Source organism: Amblyomma americanum, chromosome 3 (genome assembly GCF_052857255.1).
Source record: "Amblyomma americanum isolate KBUSLIRL-KWMA chromosome 3, ASM5285725v1, whole genome shotgun sequence".
Classification (NCBI taxonomy): Eukaryota; Metazoa; Arthropoda; class Arachnida; order Ixodida; family Ixodidae; genus Amblyomma; species Amblyomma americanum.
In genome coordinates this window covers 11,569,844-11,585,815 of record NC_135499.1, presented here as the reverse complement: position 1 = coordinate 11,585,815, position 15,972 = coordinate 11,569,844, and the positions used below count along the sequence as shown (strand labels likewise).

Genomic DNA, 15,972 nt, shown 5'->3' with positions numbered 1-15,972 from the left:
CCTCGAAGCACACGAACCACGTTGTCGCTCAGGGCCGACACCAGAAGCGCAGGCATTTTTCTCGGATCTGATGCTGTGGCCCTCAAAAAAGGCCTACAGACGAACACGGTGACTGCTCCAGCTATCGGTCGTATCGTTGAATTCGGGTGGCTTGGCTGTCATCATGCTGCTATCCCATCCTCGTCGACACTGAAGTAACGGAACGTAGCCGCTGGGTAGGGGCAGAAAGAACGTTTATTGCTGGGTGTGTTGCTGTCTTTATAAAGACCGCAAAGGTCACATGACTGGTCACGATACGCGGCACGTGTGAAACAGTCATTGCTCATGCTATACATCAGTCTGCGTGCTTGATAACACATCACGCGTACTTGATAATACTACGTTAGGCGACATGCCCAGAGTCGATGCGCTGCGCCCACTGAGGAAGAATTATTGCGGGATGCCTTTTAAAGCAGGATCTGTTGATTTCACGTGGTATTTCGGTGGTAGCGCTCTAGTCGTGAAGTTGGTGCGCAAGTATCGGTGCGCATCAGCGGCAACGGATGCCAGAGACACGTGTCGACAGCTTGTGCGTCGATGTTGCCTGGTGATCCAGTAAGGAAAAGCACGAGAAAGTGCGCAAAGCAGAAGAAGGGCCTGTTAGGCGACATGCCCAGAGTCGATGCGCCGCGCCCACTGAAGAGCAATTCTTGCGGGACGTCTTTTAAAGCAGGATCTGTTGATGTCACTTGGTAGTTCGGTGGTAGCGCTCCAGTTGTGAAGTTGGTGCGCAGGTAACGGTGAGTCATCAGCGGCAACGGATGCCAGAGACACGTGTCGACAGCTTGTGCGTTGAAGTTGCCTGGCGATCCAGTAAGGAAAAGCACGAGAACCTGCACAATGCAGAAGAAGGGCCTGTTAGGCGACATGCCCAGAGCTGTATGCGCCGCGCCCATCGGCGACTGAGGAGGACCAAGAGCTCAAGGCAAGAATCGGCTGCTTCCAAGGGAATGAGCCGCAAAGACTGCAAGGGTGCACCAGCAATGCAAGGTCGCAGAAAGTCGGGAGAAGCTGTGTGGTGAGGAAGCGTGCAGTAATAGAACGTACAGCGACAGCGACGAAAGTCGGACGCCAGCAAAGTGCATATCATCAGAGGGAGTGCAGCGGCGTGTCACGAGGACCGGCGGCGGTCTCCAGTATCCTATCTGCAAGGAGGCCAGTGACTGGAGACTGGAAGTACGACGGCGACTGACCGTGAAACCCAACGCATGGTGCCGCTGAGTCTGCTCGGTCTGATTTCTTTTTGCCCCTGTTCGTGTGTCGGAGCTAGGCGACACAGTTCGCAATGGAGAGCTGGGCAAGGTGGACGGATCTCGACGAAGACGCTAACGCTCAAAAAGAGCGGGAAATGAGTAAAGCGCGTCACAGGTGCACCGAGGCCCGACAGGTGCAGATAAAGCCAGATCCTCAGGAGATGTTACGGCTCAAAATAGTCAGGACAGGAAAGGCAACAGCGCAGAACAGGGGGCGCGAGCGCATGCTGGGGGAGCTTAAGCGGGCAGCGGAGCCAGTTCAGCCTGTGCTTGCAGCAGCACCGGGCACGCACGTAAAAGGTCAGCCGTTCATGCTGGATGAAAAAGAATGACATCTGCGGATCGAGAGCAGATAAAGTTGACAGCACAGATTTGGCGACTGACAGGCAAAATTTTGGCAGCACCTGCGAGTCGGAGAGCTGCATTCCCGCAGATGCAGCGATAGCGCAAATACCTCGACGATTGATCGCGGCGAGTTCAGACAAGCAACTTTGGCGTTCACACTTTAATTCACCGCGCAAAGACGAACACGGACACGAAGGAAGACACCACAAAGCGCCGTGTGGTGGCACCGCTGAGACTGAAGAAAGTGAGGGCGCGAAACCGATAGCTTGTGAGGTCAGCTATGTACCTCAGATGCGGTTGGCGGGCGACGGACAAAATCAGCAGTTGCGTATTGAAGGGCAATGCCGACGCTGAACCAGAAGTCCCAGAGAACAAATTGGGGGTTGTGAAGATTTTTTTCACACGGGGCCAAACCAAGGTCAAGGTCGTGGTAATAAACAGCGACTTCGCTCATTTGTCGGTTCTTCTTCAGTCGAGGTAAACAGCAGCGAAAAGGAACGGCGATGCCCTTGCGAACGTAGTGAGTCCGAGGCAGAGGCGCTCGAGAACAGGCCGAACATCATCGAGGTTCTCGGGTGGGTCAGTGCTGGGGACTCAGCTGTTGTAGCCGACTCGTCAAGCGAGATACCTAAGCACTCTGAAACGGCGGCATGGAGAGAAATGGTAGAACCCATCGAACCAGAAAGGGAATGTGAACCGCCAGAGAATATTCAGAGGAACCGAACTATCGGAGACAGCGGAGTGGCGAAAAGACAGGCATGCGAATCTTGCCGAGCTAATTCATGCTAGTGCGGCCGGAAGCAAGGTGCGATGCGAGGATATGCAGGACCTGACGGGTTAGTCACGGCAGGCACGACAGGGACTTAATCGCGGGTCAAAAATGTGCGATGCCGTCATTGGCGGTGGGAATAACATTCCCGGGTGAGCCCTGGAACAAGGTTTTGCGCATTTTGGCTACCTGGTTTGTGTATGACCGCGGGGGCTGTTAGTCCCAGAATGTTTGCCACTGCCACTCGCTAACTTAGCCTCTGACCAAAACTGGCTAGTGAGTGGTGCGCCCAGTTGCGGCACAGGTTCCGACATACACAGGGGCAGAGAGTTGGACGGGGAAGACCACGGGTGTTCCAGACAGTGAAGAAGCAGTGCCAACTCTGCGAATAGGGCTTGGTGGAACACTGAACGGACTTGCTGCATGCCGTGTTGTGGCATTGTTCGTTGTCGGCACGTGTACAACCGAATGAGCAGTGTCCTGTGTGCGTTTTGTTTTCATGTCATATGTGGAAATGGTCAATACACGTTTGCAGTGTTGCGATGTCTTTGAAGTAGTGCTTCCACTACTTAGGTCGCCCTCAGGGGAGTTTTGTGGGCGAAAACGATCCCTTGCTGTGTTATAATTCTACAAGTGCCATTTGGGCTCCTGGCAGAATTTTGGGGAGGGCGTGTAAGGGATCTGTGGATGCCCGCGGCTTTGTTCAAACCACCCGTCTTTTTGTTGACGGCCCCGCGCCGGGAATCGACGACTTACTTCTTAATTCCCGTCGGTGTGTCGAAAAGAAGCGTGCAGGGCGAGGCAGGCGGGCGTTGACCGGCAGGAGGGGGAACTTCTTTCCCGTAACTCCCAGAGATCCCAGATCCCAGTGGATGTGTGCAAGGTAATAGACATACTTGCCGGAAATTCAATACATTTAAATCAACAAAAACGAAGCTTCTTTGTTTTAGAAACCCGCACAATCGAATGCTATTAATTGAGTCACTTTTTTTGCAGGGCTCGCATTGTGATCCATGCACATGTAATGTCATACCATTTGCACCTTCGGTTAAATTTCACGGAATAATATTTAATAAGCATGTAACATGGAATAATCATGTGCAGTATATATGTAACAGGCTTAGAGCTGTGTCCGCGATGATGTGCAACCTCAGAGGTAAGACTTCGATGCGCCTAAGGCGAATCATATTCAAGGCGCTGGCTGAATTTACTATAACCTACGGCATAACATTGTATAGAACTTGCTCTGATCATAAAATGGGAGCCATAAATCGCATATTTCAAAGAACTGTAAACAGCATAACTTATGGTACTATGCTAGATGAGGTTAATAAGGAGAAAAATACAATACAGTAGGCGTACTAGAAATGCGGGAACTATTTTATTACCAAGAGTGGAATTAGCCGGACCAGTTGGTTCATGACACCTAAATAACAGTGCGACAGAGGGGACAATGTTTGGGTCTCTTGCTTATTTTCCTGTCTGTCGCGCTGTTATTTATGTATTTTATTACACAGTGCTCACACGTCCTTACTATACATTTGCTTTCAAAATTACCGTCATGAAACTGCTGCCTTAAAACAGATAGAAACTTATAAGCTGTATAATGATGCTTTACAAATTATGGGAAAAAGATAAGGAGATGTTATGTGCTACAAATATTCAGTGAACTTGGCGAAGAGTTGTGCAATTTTAAAACTGAACGTAAAGTGACTAAACCAGTAGGAAAATGGTGGCAATCCTTGCAGATAAATCACTGATGGCCTCTTGCATGCTGTATTCTACTTTCCCTGTTTTTCTTCAGATTTTAGTTATGTTTAGATATGGCACATTTCAAGGTGTTATGATGCCCTCTGTTCAATTTTGTTTTTTTCGAGTTGTGTTTCTATTTTCTCAGTATGTATAGAAATGTTTTTGCATAATACGCATGTATTAGTGTGCCTAATTTAATTTATTTATTGTACCCCTTCAGGGCCATATGCATTAAAGAGAGGGATTGAAAAAAACAAGAATAGAAATAGAAAAAAATACAGCAGAGAGAAAAATTTAAATTACACCAGAGTATACAAAGTTAGCTGTGGCTTTGCGGAACATCTCGTAATTATTAAGGTCGTCAATATCGGCGGGGAGGTGATTCCAGTCGCTTGAGGTACGCGGCAAAAATGAATGAGAAAAATATTTGGTATAGCAAGAATCAAAACCGACATTATGAGGATGATCAGAACGATGGGAGATATAAAATGGCTGTGGGATAAGCCGACCGCGCAGTATGGGGTGATGATACAATTTGTTCAACAAAGCAATACGAGACACTTTGCGAAGAAGTGACAGCAGGGGAAGAGAAAGACTAGATTTCATGGTAGTTATGCTTGCAGTGCGGTTGTTATTAGTGAGAATGAAACCCACAGGGTTATATTAAACCATCTTAAGAGCATTAATATGAATGTCATAAGCAGGATACTAGACCTAAGTTGCATACTTCACTTTGGAGCGAATTAGTGTTTTATATAGGAAAAGCTTCAAATAAGAAGGAACGTTGAAAAAATTGTGACTTAAGTAACCGAGCATGTGATTAGCAATGCTGATTACGTGTTCGATGTGAAGAGACCAGTTTATGTTATCAGTGATGTTAACGCCAAGGTATTTATATGATGTTAACACTCTAAAGAAATGTTATCAATGTAATATGAAGACGAGGCGGAAGATTTTCTTGAAACACGCATGACTTTGCATTTGTTAATATTTAGTTGCCTTGACGATTACTTGCGCCAGCTAGCAACAGTGTTAAGGTGAGACTAAAGCAGGCAGCGGTCATTAGTATCCGTTATTTCTCTAAAAATGACAAAATCATCCACAAAAAGAAGGATGTCAGAGTTAACAAGAGACGGAAGATCACTGATGTAGATTAAAAACAAATGCTGCCCAAGGACGGTGCCTTGAGGAACGCCTGAATGCACTTCAGTAAACCCGGAATTCAAACCATTAGCGGTAACAAACTGTGAGCGATTAAGGAAAACTCTCAATCCATTTCAGTAGATTAGGATCAATATTTAGGGTATTTAGTTTCAATAAGAGGAGTCTGTGACATACCTTATCAAAAGTTTTACTAAAATCTAGGAATATACAGTCAGCTAGTGATGATTGGTCAAGGATACGGTGTAATACATGTGTAAAACATATTAGTTGAGTTTCGCATTAGTAAAATTTTTGCCCGTAGGTACGTAGAATGCAATGAAGGAGTTGTTTATCAGATCCCACTTGCGTGTGGAAATATATATATTGGAAAGACGGGGCGTTGCCTAAATTAAAGGTTGGAGAAGCATGAGCGTTCGATGGGTACCGGGGAACAGGTTCTAATCTGCCTCTTCACTTTAAGGACTGTGAACAAAGCACCTGCAGGCCCATTCTTCAAAGAACTGTAGTTTTAGGTAGAGGCAGTGATCGAGTGTCCCATGAATTAAAAGAAGCCTTAATTAAGAAAACGGGCCTGAGTGCCATTAGCGATGCTTCTGTCTTCTTGTACAAAACCGAAGAAGCCTTTTTAGAAAAGTTTTCCTGATACAAATACGTGTACAGGTGCTGTGGTTCTTGCCCAGTGTAATTTTAAGGGATTAGTGCACTAAGCCTTGTAGATGGTTTTCTTGAGTAGAGCTGAAATTGGGGCGAGTTGGTAAGCACTCATGGTGGGTGAAGGGCGCAACGAAGGCGGGACAAAGGCAAGACAAGCGCTTGTCTTGCCTTTGTCCCGCCTTTGTTGCGCTCTTCACCCACCGTGGATGATTTTCTTGTCTCACGTGCTTTTTTCTGGTTTTTTACGGCTTTAATGCATTTTGATTTTGTCTTCGTCCTTTCAGATCCCATTCAGTCATGTGCCTTTGGCACATTACCCCACGTGTCATGTCTTTTAATGTTCTTTCTTCGATCTTATCGTTTTCAACTAAGTCATGTTTTTAGGGATTGTCTTTTATACCTTTCCACTCTTCGCTGGGATAGATTGGTCATAAGATTGTTGGAAAATATTTGTTAGCATACTGGAAACAAAGGCTTGAGGGTTTTTTAAAAAATTAGCATTAATGAGATCACAAACTGGAGCGGAATTAAGATTGAGGTTATCAATAAGTTTAATAACAACAAAACTATCAAATAATATTGGCGACACAGTTGCGTAATGGTGATTATGAGTTGTAGGTGTGTACAGCAGATATGACAGAAAAGTTGTGAACAAATGAATGGTTAAGAATTGAGGCAACAAGGTGCGAAAGATTACGGTCACCAGAGGAGCCGGTGAGGACGATGTTTTCATTAGTCATGGGATTAATCACGCGGCAAAATGTTCTAATATTTGTTGCGAGCATAGACGGAGGAATCTGTGACTGAAAAGGTTTTTTGCATCTTTAATTGCCTGCACGTATGCCTGGCATGCAGCCGAGTACGAAGCCAAACGTTCTCTAGTGGGAGAAAGCTTAGCAATACGATAAAGTCGCTTCTGTTTATTGGATAAGCGCTTGATATGATTGCTATACCAGGGAGTATTAGCGTGATTGATGATGGTGCGTTGAAAAATGAACCATTCTGTGAGCTGGTTTACTTTGGACGAAAACACGTTCCAGTTAGATTGAACAGTACGATTGTCTAAGCCATCAAGAAAAATGTCAATAAAAAAAGATAGTTCAGTGCTTATTGCCAGAGTATTGGCTCGCTTATAATGTTACCTTTTTTTAGATTCTGGACAAGTTAACTTAATGGAAAAATAAGGAGAGCGTGATCGCTAAGACCAGGCAGATAAGTTATAGGTGAAACTATTGTGGGTCGACTATTTAGGATTAAGCCTAGTGTATTGGCAACATTAGCTGTTAGTCTTGTCGCTTGCGTGTACATTTGCTGTAATGAGAAAGCTGAGCATACATCCCAAACATTTACTAGCTAGAGACGAGAATGGTGACAAATTGGGAATGTCGGAGCTCTAAGTGATGTTAGGTAAATTAAAATCACCTAGTAAAAACATCGGAGATGCGGGAAAACGTGCAGTGACAGAATTAATGACATCGTGAAGTTCATTGCAGAATGCGGGGGAGGAAGATGGTGGGCGATAGCAGGCTCCTATTATAGCTTTTTGGTGATTAAGCGTTTTTGCTGACCGTACCATTTCTAAGTCAGTCTGAACATGCACACATGTTGAAGTGATATCTTATGAAATCGGCATCACCACGCCTCTGCCTCTGTGTTCCACGATCACAACGAAAGGATGCGAAACGATGAGCGCTAAGAAATATATCAGAATCACGGACATGCGCAGTTAGCCAGGTTAGCCAGGCTGTCATTGTTTTGTGTGTAATTTTTTGTACACATTCGGTAATGCACCGTACTGCCGGACAAACGAACAGGCACGCTGTGCTTAAGTTGGACAGATAAAACTCGTGCTAAACAAAGTTGAATAAAGTTTGATTTGCCGCCGCGGAGGCTGAGTGGTTATGGCGCTCGGCTGCTGGCCCGAAAGACGCGGGTTCAATCCCTGCCGCGGTGGTCGAATTTCGATGGAGGCGAGATTCTAGAGGCCCGTATCCTGTGCGATGTCAGTGCACGTTAAAGAACCCCAGGTGGTCGTCATTTCAGGAGCCCTCCACTACGGCGTCCCTCATATCCTGAGTCGCTTTGGGACGTTAAACCCCCATAAACCAATCCAAACCAATAAATTTTGATTTCATTTGATCCAAGGCTTATCGGTGCGACGTTTGGAAGAGAACACGGGATGGAACGAATGACTTTGTTAGCGATAAATGTTTGGATTTCAGTAGGTGGCATGCAGAGTCTGCATCAAGGGAAGACGTGCTTTGTCTGAAATCGGGCAGGAGTACGTCTAATGCGCTAGATAGTGCAGTGAAGCGTAATCTGATCGGTCATAGAGGAATACCAGTCACGGTGGTGGACTGCGGCGACGGATTGCAATGCAATGAAGGCTTGCAACGACAATTTCATGGTTACTTATTCCGGGTATTAAATCGAAAGAATCAATGAGCGTGCGATCGGAACAAAACAATAAATCTAACAGAGTTGCGCCAGTGGAGGTTGTTCTCGTATGACTTTCTACAAACTAAAACAGGGAACCCGCTTTGATCATTTCACGAAGGGCAAAGTAAAGAGGGGAACAAATGTTGATTTTTGGCGAAATCCAGAGCGAATCTACGTTCGGAAAGTCGAAATCTCCTGCGGGAACAATACACATTGCTTTTAAGGATAGTAAAATATCGCTTAATAGGAATAAAGGTTGGGGAGTCTTGAAACCAGGTGACCTGCAAAACGACCCAAATGCCATCGAGGTACCATTGTTTAGGACAACCTTGCGCCAGACTGTGTCACATTACGTGCTTTCGACATGCTACTCAAACTGTTTTCAACAACGACAAAAACACCACCGCCGTGTTTGTTGCGATCCTTTCGATAAACTGCGTAAACAGACGGGAATATCTCACTGTGACTAATAGTGTGGTCTAACCAGGATTCAGTACACATAACTATGTGTGAGTTATCCAAATCTAAGAGTGAAGCAAATTCATCCTGTTTGTTTTTCAGACTACGGTATTTGATGACAATGGGCTTCAAGCCATTTTCTGGCTGCAATCTTTTCACTGGAGCGTTCCGTGATAGCTATCGGCCCTTACTGGTTACTTTATCGTTCGTACTGTCATAGATGAAAACTTCATTTGACATAGTGAGCTTGTTAAAGTTTAATTTAAATGACCCACCACGGTCGCGTGCGTGCGAACTGAAATAACTTTTTTCGAGCAATTCTATTTTTTTTAAGTAGTCATGAGTGATGGAAAAATCTGTATTTTTCAGATTAGGAGCAGCAGCAAGCACCCGCTCTTTGTCTTTTAATGACAAGAATTTGACAATCAATGGCCATATTCCTTCTGGTTCGTACTGTGCCAGTTGGTGCGCTCTTTCGATAAACTGCAGTCTAGCAGACTAAAAGAAAGAAATGAAACAACTGTTGCCTCTGATTCTGTTCATGTTTCTTCCTCTGCTCCGGGAGGCTATGGAATATCAAATTGTTCCTTCGTGACCTATTATCCAAGTCATCTTGGCTATCATGTAATGCCGAAAGCGAAGAGGTTGCTGTTTCAACACGTGTCGAAATCATTTCTTCTGCGTCCTTTAAGGGCGTTACGGACAAGGCACAAATTTCTGCGCGTTCGACCTTGGCGAGTGGGTCAGTTTGCTCGAGTGCCTGCTGGTCAGACCGAAGCAACGAATTTCACGAATGTCAGCCTGTGTTTGCACCAACGACGGTATCTGCTTGATAGGCTCAAACAATTTCTGTTCTTGCTCAGGTGAAAGAGGCCCGGATTTTTCTCGGTATCACCACAGCAAAGTGAACGCGTTTTGATAATGTCAACAGAACTTTCAGAACAAAACCACAGTTATCAAGTCAAGAGCAAATGTGTACCGACGTAGAGTGGGATCTGAAACCAGTTTTTTTAACGCTTTGCCATGTACATTACGATAGGAAACAGCAACCTGTAGAAATACAGCGTGTAAGCTCCTGGCGTCCATAGCCGCGCCAGATCCCGAAGTGTCTGGCAGGAGCTTATGCAGTTTTCCGCCTTCCAGTGACTGTGGTTGCAAGCGCGTAAGACAGTCAACAACTGGCAGCGCTGACTTTTGGCGGAACCAGGCATCGATGAAAGCCGGACAAGTAGGATCCACGTAGATGATGTCGTCGATAAGAGAACACGTTGCGTTCAACGGTGGATGAATGGCAGTAACTATCTGCAGAAGCTGTAGAAATAAAACTTGTAAACTCCTGGCATCCATAGCGGGACCAGATCCTGAATTGAATTTAAATGGCATGGCATATGTTTGGTAGGTTGCGTTGCCGACACAATGTCACGTAAACTAAACGCAGTTTTCTCCTGCCACCTAGATTTGCTTCTTAGAGGATACTTGCACCAGCACTAGCTGAAGGGTAGCTCACATTCCGGCCGCAAACATGCAAATGACGCCCGTAGGCAGCTACAAACTGCGGCTAACCTGTGCGCTGTGCTGCGAGTCTTCGTAGTCCGGGATGCCCTCCTTGGAAGCCCCGTTAGAGATGTGTGCCTCCGGGGTCTTAGTCAGCTTCGCCTCCGACTCGAGAGGGTGCTCCACGGGCCGCGGCGACGAGGCCTACAGAATCAAGCGAGATTCCCTGGCTACACTGGCAGGTAACTCTTTTCCGTCCACAACTGCTCAGTACGATCATGTTTCTCACCATTGTCGACTTGCTCGGAAAATACCTTGAGTATGACCTGGTTAACACCATGTTTGCCTTGTTTAGTCCCATAACTGTAAAGATTTGTTGACCTAACTAATCTGGCCGTTGACTGGAAACCGCGGGGGTGGTTCCCGATTTCAAAACGCTATAAAAAATCTCCCATGCATTAGTGCCCTTTTTCTCTAAGAAGCACTAGCTTTAATGTGCTTGGTTACGTTGTAACCTTGAATCTCGGTTAATTTCTGGAATGCGATTCCTTTTCACATCGGCGTGATACGGATTGTGAAACCTGGCTCGTATCCTTCACGCATGCTTAACACCACATTTTTTATTCACCACGAAATGCTACTGTATTTCCATTTACTTTGCGAAAGCATTCGATACAGTATATCGCAGACTGCTGCGTCGTAAAGAAATTAAAGTAAATATTGATGATAGTGCGATTATCTTTCTGACAGCTCTGTATTTGTTAGTGTCTTCAGCTCCTTCTCTTTAGGAGTGCATACCGGATGATTCCCGCTTCTTATTCTCACTTATATTACACGACCTTTCCCGTCTTGTGAAGTAAAATGTTTCGCTGATGACTGTCATTGGTCGCGAAATAGTTACGATTTCTCAGTTCTGCAGTCTTGCCTTAACACAAGGCTGATCAAGTTAAGCATCATCAAATGTAAACTTACGTGAGTGTCAATCGTAACTAAAACGTCAAATATCTGTTACTTGAACAGCAGTCTTTTGTAATCAGTGAAATCGCACAAGTACTTTTGGGTGCATGTAACAATTTATCTTATCTGGTCGCTCCGTATTCAAGGCAAAATTATGTAAGGCTATTTATAATTCATGTTGAGCCTTTAGTTTTTTTTTCAACTGCCTCACCTGTAGCTGTTGTAGGTACCAATTGCGCACAAAAGACACACAGGAAAAAGCACGAGGGAGACTGAAAGAGCGCAACTATCAACTGGTGTTTATTAGATTCAGTGCCGCTTTTATAGGCAGTGTGCACACGTGCCTACGAAGAGGGGAAGGAGAGGAAAATAAGGCAAATCAACCCTGCGCGGCAATCCATCAAAACCGCTCCAAAAAATTCTTGTCCGCGTTGTACAATGAAACGGAGGTGTCACTCACACAGTTATCACCTCTTGCCTTGATGTGGTATGCCTCTAGAAGTTCACGGGAAACTTTGTCATTACTCCTGCCCAGAATTCTGTTATTTAGCAGTGGCTCACAACCCGTGCATGCAATGCAATGAGCAGGCAAATTTGCTCCTTCTCTATTCCTAATTGAAGGCTGATGCTCCCCTGCGCGTTATTTCACGCCGCGTCCTGTTTGGCCCACATACACGCGACCACACTTGAGCGGGATGAGATACACAACGCCCGTGGCGCATTTTACAAATTGTGCCGCATGCTTTATTACGCATGCTCTTTGTCGAGCGCCTTCCGCGCTGATCCTTGGGCACAACCCAGCTAGCTTGCGTGGCGCCGATAACACCACAGGGACGCCATGCCTATTAGCCACTTTTTATATTGTGGGCCACCTTGTGCATATACGTACCTACAACAGTATGCACCAACTCGTCCAACAAGAAGTTCTTCTTAACCGCCTGTAGCTGCCTTGTGAACAGCTGAGACAACACGTTGCCTGATCAAAGTGGGCGTAGAGTGCCTATCCAGCTGCATTCGAACAGCTTTTTTTCCCTGCGTCCTCTCTCTCCCTGTCATACCTGTACCACTAAGAGAGAGAAATGAAACTTCAACTTCAACACCTTCATATCGTACCTTCTACAGGGCTCCGTCCTCATTAATATCACTTCTTTACAAATCACTAGTTCGGTCCAAATTACAGCACAGTAAACCAGCATCAAATCCCTACCACGTGAAGCAGATCATTCACTCGCACATAATAAGTCAGTTCGCTTCATTTTATTCACCTTTGAGAGCGCAGCCAGCACGCGTGGCAAAAAAGCTATAACTCGACATTCCATCCCTATTTCCAAGTCAGCTTTTCCCACAGATTTTACCTGCGTACCGCAATAATCTTACCTCTTGCCCAGAATGCGTGTCCAGCCGCACCGACACACATAGCGTCACATAGCGTCACATAGCGGGCATTCACATAGCGGGCATTTAAGCATAAACTTCACAAATTTTGCATAATAAATAATTCCGAACAGACGCTTAAACCGACCTACGTTTGAGAATGCGAAAGCATGAAAGTACTGAGTCATGTTACGTCTCAGAATGACTGAGTTATGACTATAACTGCGAGGCGTGACTATGCATTTTTAGGAACTCTATACACCCTATATTATGTGACTTGTAAAGGGCTGAGTCAAGCTGCGTTGCAGAATGATTAGGAGTCATGATTATGGTTGCGCATCATGACTACGCCTACACTACTGTGGGCCCCCCTGGGCGCATTAGGGCATCTTGCGTCATCCGCGTGCATCACTAGCGCACATGTCCTTGTGCGGAGAGCATGCGCGCGATCCAGCAAGTGGCGTGGTAGTTCTGCAGGAGCGGCCTCCTTCACGGCGTACTACCAGCAACGGTAGCACATTATCTGCCTCTGCCATTATCTGTCATCGCGCAGTTAATTGGCGCGTCTTGTTTTGTGAGTACAGCTTTCAGAAGCGCCCCACGGTTGTTCCCAGCGTTGCACTTTGGTTTTCTTGTACATTTTAGTGTTAGACCGCAATAAACGGAGTTGTTGCTGTTTGTGGTATGCCTCTCTTCGGGCGTTACCATGGCTCGCGAACCGTCCTTCAAGAGGGAGGTTCCCTGCGTGCAAGCTCTACACAACTTGCATTTCATTGGTTGTACAGTGCTGAGTTATGGTGCGTTGTAGAGTGACAGGGTTATGACTTTCATAGATGATACAACTTCATGATTCATGATAGTGCCATGCATTGTGAGACCGTACACGGGCGCACTGCATCACTTAAGTTTCGCGCCAGACAGCGCACGGCTTTTGTGCTAATGTGATGCGTTAATAAGTGAAACTGTAGTTCTTCATCAGTGGTGAATGGAAGCAGCCTCGCTTTCCTTCTCCCTTCCTCTGTCACGCACAGCCAGAGAGCGGGGCGTTTGGGACAAGGAGGTAAACACGCTATAAGGTGGCGCCAGATGTACTGTTTTGGGGCAGACAGATTGCGCCCACCACTGCAGCGGACAGAAAGGCTCGAGTTTTGATCTTGGATGAGTTTGGATGTCTACAGCAGTAACAGCAGCATAAGGGGGTCTGGTGCCTCAAAAATGCAAAAATACTGCTTTCCGCATATGTGTGTTAGTGTTCCTAAATTTAGCACATGTCGCACAAGTCACCACTGCCAGCTGCCGTCGTGCTCGGCTGAAGGCGCGCGCAACACGCGTCTACGTGACTGGAGACGCAGGCGGAAGCTATGAACCACGCGGACCCACCACGTGCTTGTGCCTGTTCAAAAGGCTGCGCATGCTTTAAGACGGGTATGTCAGCTTTTAAAGCCCGATGCGCTATTCTAAATGTCGGTGGCGTACTGGGAGTGGCCCTTGTAGCCACGGGCAGCGTACTCTCTAATATTGCTTCTAACTGTACAACGCTGCCCCGGCGCCATAGGTGCCCGGATGGATGGATGGATGGATGGATGGATGGATGGATGGATGGATGGATGGATGGATGGATGGATGGATGGAGGGGTCGGTGGGTGGGTGGGTGGATAGATGGATAAGGCTGAACCCTTGAAATCGGGCGGTGGCTCAAGCCACCTAGCCATGACTTATGAAATTTTACTCTTGTTTTGATTTTAGCCAACAATCAGATAACCTTCGCTTGGTTACTTCTACAGAGCAGCATTGGCCACAGCACCATCTGGGTAGTGGAACCTGTTGTTACTAGTATGCACAACTGTTTGCGCAGACCATTCAGCGTCCCGTGCAGGACGGCAGTGGCTAAAGTCCGCGCACGGTCAAAGAGGGCTTATTGCCAGTCATGATGGGCGAACAGGAGAGACAAAGACAAGAGCTGTGTTGCCTTTGTTCGGACAAATCTCAGCTTTACTTATTGCCAGTTGCAGTGCCGTCGGATCGGCTCTTCTGCCCCGTTGCCCGTGCAGGTGAACCTACAACTCGCAACAAGTTTCGTCAGTGCGGTGCTGCACGGTGCGCTTCCTTAACGTTCCTGATGGGCAACGCGTGCGTCTAGCGGCAAGTGTATTGGAACATCTTTGGCATTTCAATGTGGGGCTTAACCTGTCTATCTCACGTTAATTTCCTTCAAGGTGAAGTTTGAGACCGAATGACAGCCGCACATACCATTTTTCTTGACGAGCCGACCTTCCAGGTGTTCACTCAGCTCGTTCGCCCTGGAAAACAATGTAGAGAGAGGAAATTAATTTCCAAGCGAGGGCAAATAATGCGACCCACCTCGCTTTTTGCGGCGCCAATTCATGCAGCCCTCGTTCTACGTGCGTGGACGGCCTTTGCAATCCTGCGCCATGTTCCCTTAGCAGGCAGCAGGTCCCAGTGGTCAGCGTCAGAAGGCGCAGGGACGCGAAAAACTGCGATTCTGCGTTCAAGTGGCTGTCACTACAGCGCGTCTAGAGACTCTCGGGACCCTACTGGGACCGCATGAAATGAAGACCTGATAATGGCGCGTATGGCACCAATGGCATGACGACGCGCGGATGCCACCGGTGTCTCGCCTAGAACACTAGAACACTTTTCCTGACGCAAAGTGGGAAGTACTGAGAGTAGTCTCTAAAGGCTCGGAATTACGTGAAAAATAGTGTATGGACGTAAGGAAAGATTGCTGGCAGGCCCTGAGCGTAGTGCTGCTAACAACGTCACTAAACTAGAGAGAGGCCGCCCTTTCTACAGCATCGGGATTTCGACGGTGACTAAGCCTTCCAAATTTTACGCAGTGCTGTGCCTCCAGGGGATTGTAGGCTAATCGCGACGTCATGGTGGCGGCAAGGAAGGAGACCCGACGGCGGCGAAAGACTCACGGGTCAGCGGCGGCGACGGCAGCGGGGCAGGAGCAGAGTCAAGTGCAGCGTTCCTCGCGCGGCGGCTCCGCGAGACGAAAGACGAGGAAGAAGACCGAGGGTGCGAGCGCCAAGGGAAATTTTTCTTCCTCGTTTTGTAAAACTGTTCTTTCTTTAAATCGCATCTGTTCCCGTTTTCTACCATTTCACTATTCCGCATTTAAGCCTCATGCCCATCTTTTCCTCCTAATCGGCTATCCTTGGAATTCACCACCAAACCATAGCCAATCGCCCCGCGTGGGCTTGTGCCTCGTCTCCAGAGGTCAACAACAAATACGGCGACAGACAGCGT

At 46.9% G+C, this 15,972-nt stretch overlaps 1 protein-coding gene across 2 annotated transcripts in view; it reads right to left on the bottom strand.

Annotated features, from left to right (window-relative positions):
* The window catches only part of LOC144124453 (indolethylamine N-methyltransferase-like), a 245,642-nt gene extending 229,922 nt beyond the window's left edge, over positions 1-15,720 (bottom strand). The window contains exons 1-4 of one of the 2 annotated variants that reach the window (XM_077657128.1): positions 15,642-15,713; positions 15,061-15,202; positions 14,950-14,999; positions 10,438-10,572 (exon numbers count right to left, since the gene is read on the bottom strand). In XM_077657128.1, the coding sequence (XP_077513254.1) occupies positions 10,438-10,572; positions 14,950-14,952 (138 nt within the window). In that variant the 5' untranslated portion in view covers positions 14,953-14,999; positions 15,061-15,202; positions 15,642-15,713. Of the gene's footprint in view, positions 1-10,437; positions 10,573-14,949; positions 15,000-15,060; positions 15,203-15,641 lie in introns of both variants that reach the window. The other variant, XM_077657127.1, reaches the window with a different exon arrangement.
* Between the last annotated feature and the right edge of the window lie 252 nt (positions 15,721-15,972).